Source organism: Vulpes lagopus, chromosome 4 (genome assembly GCF_018345385.1).
Source record: "Vulpes lagopus strain Blue_001 chromosome 4, ASM1834538v1, whole genome shotgun sequence".
NCBI classification, from domain to species: Eukaryota; Metazoa; Chordata; class Mammalia; order Carnivora; family Canidae; genus Vulpes; species Vulpes lagopus.
In genome coordinates this window covers 36,873,823-36,883,468 of record NC_054827.1, presented here as the reverse complement: position 1 = coordinate 36,883,468, position 9,646 = coordinate 36,873,823, and the positions used below count along the sequence as shown (strand labels likewise).

The window sequence follows — 9,646 nt, the reverse complement described above, 5'->3', positions numbered from 1 at the left end:
AATGTTCATAAGCATGGCTCAGAGTCCCATGTAGATATGTCTATTGCCTTACCACCTCTCCCTGAGCTCACATTGTGGCCTCATGAGAGTACCTGGTATACACAAGGGTGTGTACAGTGTGCTTGCATCTAGAAGTGGGTGACCACCAAATGGCAGCCACACTCAGAGTTAGCCCTAAAAACACAATAAAAGAAAATATCTTGGGCAACCCAGGTGGCTCAGCAGTTTAGCGCGCCTTCAGCCCAGGGCATGATCCTGGAGACCCGGGATTGAGTCCCACGTCCGGCTCCCTGCATGGAGCCTGTTTCTCCCTCTGCCTATGTCTCTGCCTCTCTCTGTGTTTCTCATGAATAAATAAAAAATTTTTTAAAAAAGGAAATATCTCCATCAGGTAGAACTTTGGGTAGCTCATCCAATGATCCACTCTGGAAGGACAGTCTGAGGTATAAATCTCTACTGACATGAGAAGTCACTGGCAGATTGTCTGACAGATCAAGGACTTAGAGCAAAATTGGAAGATCGGTGAAAAAGAGACTTGGGACTAATTTGGACTCTCAGAATGGGTACAAAATGTAAAAGGCAGTTGTATTTTACATAATTGCTTCCCAGAGGACATCCACAGCAAAGAAGATGCTCACTACTCAGGTGGTAATAAGATGACTCATCCCGTGGATGTCAGTCTATCTCTTTCCTCAGCCATTCTCAGTGGATCCATGGAAAAAGTGGCATGACAGCAGAAATGCTATGTGTACAGCAGGGATGCTATGTGTGAGCTCAACATGAACTTCCCCTCACCAAGGATGGTATGACTGGAGCTACCACTGAGTGTCCAAAAGGCCAATGGCAGGAGCCAAAACCAGACCCCCAAAACGGCACCATTTCCTCAGTAGGGAGCGGTCAGCTAGGTAGTGAAAAGCTGATTACTTTACACTGGACCCGTTCTTCAGGGAGAAGGGAGTGGAGTAATTTGTCTTTATGGGAATTCATACTACTCAGATTTGCCCCCATAACATTCTGCGTGTTCCACCATTCATGCGCTTACAGACACCTTATTCATCACCATCGTATCCCATACAATATCACTTCAAGGCCCAAGAACTCATTTTTATGGCAAAAGAAAGGTGGCAGAGGGAACAGGCACAACACATTCACTGGTCTTACTCTGTTCCCAACACCCAGAAGCAGGTGGCCTGATAAAATGGTAGAGTATGGTCTACTAGAAGCTTAATAAAGGTGTCAACTAAATCACATCCCATGAGGTCGGGGAACTGTTCTGACACAGGATATGCTTTAAATCAAGCAGGGGTGGGAGGAGACAGTGGCTCCTCAAAATATGCCCAATAACCCACTAATGGAATTTTTTCTAACTGTCTCCATTAAATCTTGTGCCCTGCAAATTTGGAAGTCCTAATTCTGAAGGGAAGAGGGTAACCACCAGGGAATGTGTTTAGGATTCCACTGAATTGGAAGCAAGATTGTCACCTGACCATTTTGAGTAAAGGAGAAGATATTTAAAAGTGCTGTTTTTACAATGGTATCATAAGCAAAATAGCAAAATAAAAGAGCTGTGACTTAAATAAATTTGATAGCACTTTTTTTTTTATATACTGTTGCTTTGTGCCTGCCCTTTCTGGTACTTCTCTCTAAAATTAGCATACTAACTCACCACTAACTTTAAGATTGTTTATTTATTTATTTTTAATATTTTATTTACTTATTCATGAGAGACACGAGAGAGAGAGGCAGAGACACAGACAGAGGGAGAAGCAGGGTCCTTGAGAGGAGCCAGATGCAGGATTCCATCCCTAGTTTTCCGGATCACAACCTGAGCAGAAGGCAGACACTCAACCACTGAGCCACCCAGGCGTCCCTAAGATCGTTTATTTATAAATTATCACAATTTATAAGAATGTATTAGACCTTATATATACCCATGAATAATAATGTATATATTCATAATTTATTTAAAATATAATTTGTCATGTATATAAGTACCCAGTAATTTCTATCTTTAAAACATACCAGCTTTGAATCCTTAATCTCTTGGCTTTAAATCAAATAAATCAAAGATATCAGTCGTAAATAGAACTTGCTAAAACTTTTTGCATATAGAACTTGGATTGAAAACAAATGAATCTGCATCTTGGTACATTTTTCCTAGTAGACAGGTAAGTATTGCTTCTCTAGCTCTTCAATGCGGCCTCTCCTTCACCAGAGCAGGGAGACGATTTTGTTTTCCTCCTCTGAGATGGAAAACAAATCTGGCGTTTGGGTGAAAATGACACTGATCTGATGGGAAAGAGATCATTAAAATGGCCTGTTTTTCCTTAGGCCACATCATCGTCGACCCTCTGCTGGGACAGGAGTCATCTTTGCAGCTCCCACTGCATGCAGCAGAGCACTTCCCAAGTGTTCATTACTGCAACAGCTCAGTGTCTGTGGCAAAAGTCAGCGAATAAAGACGCGAGAACAGATTGTGGACATATTCAGGAAAGACAAAATGTGCCAGAACAAGCGCTAAGAACGACCCTGCCCTCTGTGCCTTGCACCCTCAGCCGGCCCCAGACTGTTGGCTCGTAAACCTAATCCCGGGCAAGGACCCGGGCCAGGTTAGGTTCCTCCACTCCGCCCGGGCCGAGGGAGCTCCGCGCCCCGCCCCCGCCGCTCCCTATAGGCCGCCCGGGACCCTCGGGGACCCCCGGGACCGCCCCTAGGCTACGAGAACCTGCGGAGGGAACTCCGCGACTACAGGCTCGCGCGCATGCTCCCTGGCTGGAACAGTCACGCTGGAGCCCGCGAGAGTGCGATTCCCTTCTCCACATTTTGGAGGTGACCGGGGAAAGACCGCACAGAAATCCTGGTCCCCGGAGGCGGAAGGGGCTGGGCGGTTCCTCGCAAAACGCGGAGAGCTGCTCCGGATCGGCCAGCCCGACATGCGCAGAAGGTACCCCCGCGGCGGCGGCGGCGGCGTCTCCAGAGCCGGAAGGTAAACGGCCTCCGCTGCCGGCGGCCGGACGCCTCCGGGGTCATGTCGGCCCAGGGTGACTGCGAGTTCCTGGTGCAGCGAGCCCGGGAGCTGGTGCAGCAGGACCTGTGGGCAGCCAAAGCGTGGCTCATCACCGCCCGCAGCCTCTACCCCGCCGACTTCAACATCCAGGTGAGGTCCGGGCGGCCGCGCGGTGGAGGGGCGGGCGCGTCGCAGGCCCCCAGCCTCGGCTCCCTCTCCTCTCACCCCTGCCCCGCTCCCCGACACCCCGCGCCCGCCCTCCCCCCGCGAGACCCACACCGTGACCCCGCTGGAGGCCGGCCGGGCGGGGGACTGCAGGCAGGGGTGCCCTGCTGCCGGCTCGGTGGCCGGATGGCTCCGCGGCGCCCCGGGAACGGCGCTCGCTCCTCGTTTGTCAGCGCGGCGGCCATTTGTGCAGCGCTTGCTGCTTTGGGCGCGTCATCCCGCCGGCCTTGGGGACCGAAGGGTGGTAAGGGAGCCCGAGGGTCGCGTGCTAGGCCCCGGGGCCCTGCGTCACCAGGTGATGCTCAGGGGTCAGGCCCCCGGGCTGGGGGTGCTGGGTGCAGGTTGGGAGCGCGGAGCCAGGACCAGCCCCGGGCGGAGTCGTGACCCCGGGGTCCGCCGTCTCTGTGTGACCCGTGGGTCTGATGTGTGTCTGTTGCAGTACGAGATGTACACCATCGAGCGGAACGCCGAGAGGACTGCCACCGCCGGGAGATTGCTCTACGACATGTGAGTGTATGTGGTGACCTCAGCCGGGCCTGCCCTGAACCTCTCAGGAGGCCGTGTGTGGGGGGGTGAGAGGAGATCTTTAAGATCGCCTCCCTGCTCTGAACCCTAGTCTTGAGGCCAGGCCTTCAGTTAACTGCCGGCATTCCTACTCTGCAAGAAGTCTTCCTCTGTTTTATTCTTGTTAAAATTTTTCTTTCCAATAATCCGTTTTATTTTGGAAATAATACAAGCTCTTTGCAGTTCAAACGCTACTGAAGTATAGAGAGTGACACATGAAGGTCCCTCTGACTCAACCAAAGTTCTGTGTGTCTGTGTACACATGTAGACACAGGACCATACATCCAGGTGGGGTTTTGTGGGGAAGGGTCACAACAAAACTACTCATAATCTGCTGCAGCGTACTCTCTTCACCCACTGGAATGGAGGGACGCCTTTATTTTTCAGTATGCATACTGTGTTTGATATATGGATTATATCTTACTCATATTTGCATGTCCATAAGCAATTTTGTATGCATATTTTGGTGTTTTTCTGTAGAGTACATTCTTAAACGTTGATTTTCACAGTCAAGTATGTACACGTTTTATATGTTGACACACTATCAAACTACTCTCCAAAAAAACGCTATTCCAGTTTACCTTTCTACTAACAATGTATAAGAGTGCCCATTTTCCCACACATTTGCAAACATTGGATGTTATCAGTCTTTCTATCAGATTTTAATTTTTGCCAATGTGATAGAAAGTGATATCTTGTTATTTTTATTTATGTATTTATTTATTTTTATATCTTGTTATTTTTAAAAATTTCTGCTCATTGTATTACTAATAAGACTGAGTATCTTCTCAAGTGTTCTCTCTTGGCTGTCTGTATTCTTTCTGTGATTTGTCTTTGCCCACTTTTTGGTTTTTTTTCTTTGGGTTCTTTTCTCTTGTTGATATTGAGAAGTGCTTTATGTATTATGGAGATTTGTCTTTTTTCACTTCTAAGAACCTCCAAAGACTTTTGGATTAACTTCATTTTCCTTAATTAGTTTCTATTTTTATATGCTTTTTGATTTGATTTGGTATATCCACATATTTACTTGGAATAAAGAAAAATGTGTATCTCTTCTAGTGCTAATGTTCTTTTCTTTTCTTTTTCTAATACTATGTAGATTCTGACGTTTAAATTTAACACATTCATTTTAAAATAGGTTTGTGAATTTCCCTGACCAGCCAGTGGTATGGAGAGAAATCAGCATTATTACATCAGCACTGAGGAACGATTCACAGGATAAACAAACCCAATTTTTAAGAAGTAAGAGCAGAGTGACACTTAATGATGTAAAATTTCTGTTTCTAGAATACTAAGTTATATACCATAATTGCAAAAAAACTCACATCTGTGGTATTGGTACACAAATGTGTGTTTTGTTCTTGACAACTCAGGTCTACAAATGGTGTCATTTAGTCCCTTGAGCATTTGCTTCGAAACCTCTAAGCTTCCTTAAAGTGTGTAGTTGTATCATCCCAGGGAATTGGAGATGTTTTTAACAGGTTTTGCAATGATCAGAAAGCATCTGTAGATGAGGCAGATGTCCACAAAACAGGAGGAGACTTTTAGTGATTTATGACCTTTCTTGTTAACCTTCACTCTGTGTTGGTTGCTTTAGCCAATCAAAGATTTCCTCTTTGAGGAATCAAAGCACATCCTCTTTGTCTCAGCCAACAGCAAGCACTGTTGTGACCCTTCACAAGCACCATTCTTGTCTTCTGGATCCAATAAGGCTTCCACATGTTTTAGGGTCTTGCAGCAAACCTGTGTCCAATACCATCTGACCCAAAAGCCTTCTAGGTTGTAGATAAAACCAAACAATGATCCTAAATGTAGTATTTACTGTTTTGTACATGAAAATACCTTATTTCCTCTTTAGCTTCAGGATCTTCTTTCTTAAATTTTTTAAAGTTAAATGTGTTATGTACAGGTTTATTTGAAACTCTCCCTGGTCGAGTCCAGTGCGAAATGTTACTAAAGGTTACGGAACAATGCTTCAACACATTGGAACGATCAGAAATGTTGCTTCTACTTTTGAGACGCTTCCCTGAAACAGTGGTGCAGCATGGGGTATGATTTTGATCCTTTCCTCTTTTTTAAGAGAAAATGAAATTGATCAATACATTCATCAGTTGGGTTAAGAGCTATAGTGTATATTATTCTAAAGCAGAGATTCTAAAGAGCACTAAGTAAGATTGAACTTAAATCAAGGAATCTGTCAGTAAAGCTAAAAGGATTTCACTCTTTTCAAACTTTATAAATTTCCAGTAGAAGCGTAAGGAACACTTACACTGATTGATTTGCCTTACAATCAGTGTAAGGAAAAAGTCACCAAGCTTTGACACTGCTGTTTATTTGCAATCTGTGTAGTAAAGTTTTTTTAAAAATCCTATTCCAGGGATGCCTGGTGGCATAGTCAGTTGAGCATACAGCTCTTGGTTTCAGCCAGGTCCTGATCTTAGGGTTGTGAGGTTGAGCCCTAAGTCAGCTTCAGCTCAGCATGGAGTCTGCTTAAGAGTCTCTCTCCCTCCCTCTGCCCCACCCCCACCCCGTGTACACATGCTGTTGCATGTTTTCTCTCTCTAAAATAAATCTTTTTTTAAAAAAATCCTATTCCACGGTGCCTGGGTGGCTCAGCGGTTAAACGTCTGCCTTCAGCTCAGGGTGTGATCCTGGAGTCCCAGCATCAAGTCCCATATTGGGCTCCCTGCATGGAGCCTGCTTCTCCGTCTGCCTTTCTCTCTGTGTCTCTCATGAATAAATAAATAAAATCTTAAAAAAAAAAAATCCTCTTCCATTGTAGTCAACAGTGTGTTTGAATTTAACTGAGAGCCGTAGTCTGTTGTCTTCATAGGCATGTTTTTCATGTGCTTTTTCCTCTGTTCCTTATATCTGTAATAATAATTGAGTGCTAGTGGCAGGCATTGGTGTTAGGTATCTCCTTCCATACTCTCTGAACCCCTTGAGGTAGGCAGTATCCCACTTTACTGATGAGGAAACTAAATCTTAAATATGTTAGTTCCCATAGCTAGTTAGTGGAAGATTCAGGGTTCAAGTAATGAACTCTATAAATTCAAACTCTATTGTTTATTCTTTCCCACACTATCTTTCAAGTTTCTGGCCCTAGTTAACCTTTTCTATACCTCACTATATTAGCTTCCTAGGGCTGCTATAACAAAGTCCCAGAAAAACGAGTGGCTTAAGACAACTGAAATTTATTCTCCCTCAATTCTGGAAGTTAAAAATCCAAAAGCAAGGTGTGGGCAGAGCCATGCTCCCTCTAAAGGCTCTAGGGAGAAATCCTTCCTGCCTCTCCCTAGCTTCTGGTGGTCACCAGCAATCTTTATCATTTTTTGTTTTGCCCCTATATCATTCTGATTTCTGCCTCTGTTATCATATGGCTTTCTTCCCTCTGAGTCTGTGTTCCTGTGTCTTTACATGACTGTAAGGATTGTAATCATTGGATTTAGGGCCTGCCCCAACCCAGTATGCCCTCATCTTAAATAATTGCATCTACAAAGACCTTCCTTTTTTTATAAGATAAAATATATGTAAGGTTACATTCTGAGACTTTGAGTGGACATGAATTTTGAGAGGATGCTATTCAACCCAATATGTTCCTTGATCATTACTCAACTTTTAGCTTTTTGTGTTATATTATCTTTTCCATTGTTTTACCCCTACCCGTGTATTGCCAAGTGATCCCAAGGAAGATAGTGCAGATGTCTGGGTGGATTTTGATAAGCCTATCTACTCTGCTAGGGAATGCATAGTAGAAAGTAATGGAAAGGTGGCCTTAAAAGTCAAAAAGTATGTCCAGCCTAACCCAGGCTGAATGGCTACTCCTGACAACTCTTGGAAGTGATAAGGTTTGTTGACATAATACATCTTGATCTAGAGAGCACAGTTTCTACATTCTGTAGAAAATCTCTATATCTCTTTTATCATTCTAACTAGTTCTAGTGCTTCCTTTAAGTTTCTATTGTTAGCATTTTAATATTGCTAGTTCAGAGGATAATAAGCAAGACAAAGTAGTCAGTGGTCAGATGAATTTGGGGTTTCCTTCTGGGCCTTTGTTTCCTAATCTTTAAAATGAGAGTATTTGTTTCTTGGGGAAGTTGGCATACACAAACTGGTAAATTTAAAAAGCCATTTCTGTATGAAATTCCGACATCTTAAACTGTAACACATTTAAGTGATTATATTTTGAAACAGGTCGGCCTTGGGGAAGCATTATTAGAGGCTGAAACTATTGAAGAACAAGAATCTCCTGTTAACTGCTTTAGAAAATTATTTGGTAAGAAAATTTTTATTTTGTTTTAGTTCCTTGTGGTGAGTAGAATATGCTGGAGTAAATATCATTTAAGGGATGAGGTCATTTGTGGAAAGGAAAGGAACTTTTTATATTAGGAAATTTAAGTCCTTGTTTATTTTAGTCCGAAAAACATTTAAACAACTTCTGGATTTTTATTATGTAATAATTGGTATCCGAAAGAATATGCATAATCATAGATGTAAGTATGAAAAATAATAATAAACATCTGAATTGTCACCCAGTGTAAGAACTAGGCCCTTTTCCATAATGTAAAATCTGCCTATGGATTTCCATGCTAACTCCATCCACTGGTATCCCTGTGCACTGCAGTTTTTAAATAAATGTGCCATAAAGGGTTTTTTTTCTATATATTTTAGATACCACAGTTAAGTGAACTCTAAAATAAATTTTGTTTCTATCAGAATTGTAGGGCAGACAGACAACTTAAATTTTTTTTTCCTTATCTTTCCTCTTCAACAGTTTGTGATGTCCTTCCTCTAATAATTAACAACCATGATGTTCGATTGCCTGCCAATTTATTATATAAGTACTTAAACAAAGCAGCTGAATTTTATATCAATTATGTCACTAGGTCTACTCAAATAGAGAGTCAGCATCAAGGTAAGTGAGAATATCCTGTGATTTTATTTTTACAGACTCTAGTAAATTACAAACTCAGAAATCCCTCATCGTTCTGGTTTTTCTCATACTAGTTTGATAGTGTTCTAAAGGTGATTTCCTAGAAAAAATACTACAAGTAAGAAATGAGACTTTTGGAGCCAGTTTTACCCTTTGGAACAGTCAACTTGCTGAACCATAATGTTAGTGTACTGAGCTTCCTCCACATACCACAGCTCAAAATGCATTTCTTGCTATACTCATGGCCAATTGTGGGTCTTTAAAACACATAATGTGTTGTGATTCTGTGCTCTTGCCTTGGGAATAGGGATTCAGACTTTGTCATTTTCTGTCAAGTACCACGTACATAGTAAGTGGTAAGAATAATTGTAGGCTACTTTGTTCTCATTTCCCAGGTACTCAGGAAGCATCTGATTTAATGTCACCTAGCAAACGGAGCTCTCAGAAGTATATAATAGAAGGGCTGACTGAAAAATCGTCCCAGATTGTGGACCCTTGGGAGAGGTTGTTTAAGATTTTAAATGTTGTTGGAATGCGATGTGAATGGCAGATGGACAAAGGAAGACGGTAAGAAAATTGTTCATTTCCAGAATTGCTTAGCTAGCCTTCTGATATCGTAGTCCCAGGATCTTTAAAGGCAAAAACACTCTCTTAAAAAGCATATAATAAGTAGATACACTTTTCTTGGTTATTTTCAAGGTTACTTCTGTAACCTTGGTATTTATGCAAAGAGGGTGGTTTTTCACTTTATTAAAATATTTCCCAACGGAAATATGAACTCTTAAGAGCTGGAAGCACTCCTTGGCATTCAGAGCAAAGAGTAGCTACTTTATCATGTCTGTGTCCTGAAACAGTGGTCTGATCACTGCTCTAATTTGGAAGGGGAATTACACATACCTCCAGCTACATTTGCTAAA

At 42.6% G+C, this 9,646-nt stretch overlaps 1 protein-coding gene across 8 annotated transcripts in view; it reads left to right on the top strand.

Annotated features, from left to right (window-relative positions):
- Nucleotides 1-2,920: 2,920 nt before the first annotated feature.
- INTS10 (integrator complex subunit 10) overlaps nt 2,921-9,646 on the top strand; it is a 30,520-nt gene continuing 23,794 nt past the window's right edge. For 2 of the 8 annotated variants that reach the window (XM_041751434.1, XM_041751435.1), the window contains exons 1-7: nt 2,932-3,157; nt 3,672-3,739; nt 4,935-5,038; nt 5,706-5,845; nt 7,991-8,072; nt 8,571-8,711; nt 9,125-9,296. In XM_041751434.1, coding sequence (XP_041607368.1) covers nt 3,029-3,157; nt 3,672-3,739; nt 4,935-5,038; nt 5,706-5,845; nt 7,991-8,072; nt 8,571-8,711; nt 9,125-9,296 — 836 coding nt within the window. In that variant the 5' untranslated portion in view covers nt 2,932-3,028. Of the gene's footprint in view, nt 3,158-3,671; nt 3,746-4,934; nt 5,039-5,705; nt 5,846-7,990; nt 8,073-8,570; nt 8,712-9,124; nt 9,297-9,646 lie in introns of all 8 variants that reach the window. The other 6 variants (XM_041751436.1, XR_005987244.1, XM_041751432.1 and 3 more) reach the window with 6 other exon arrangements.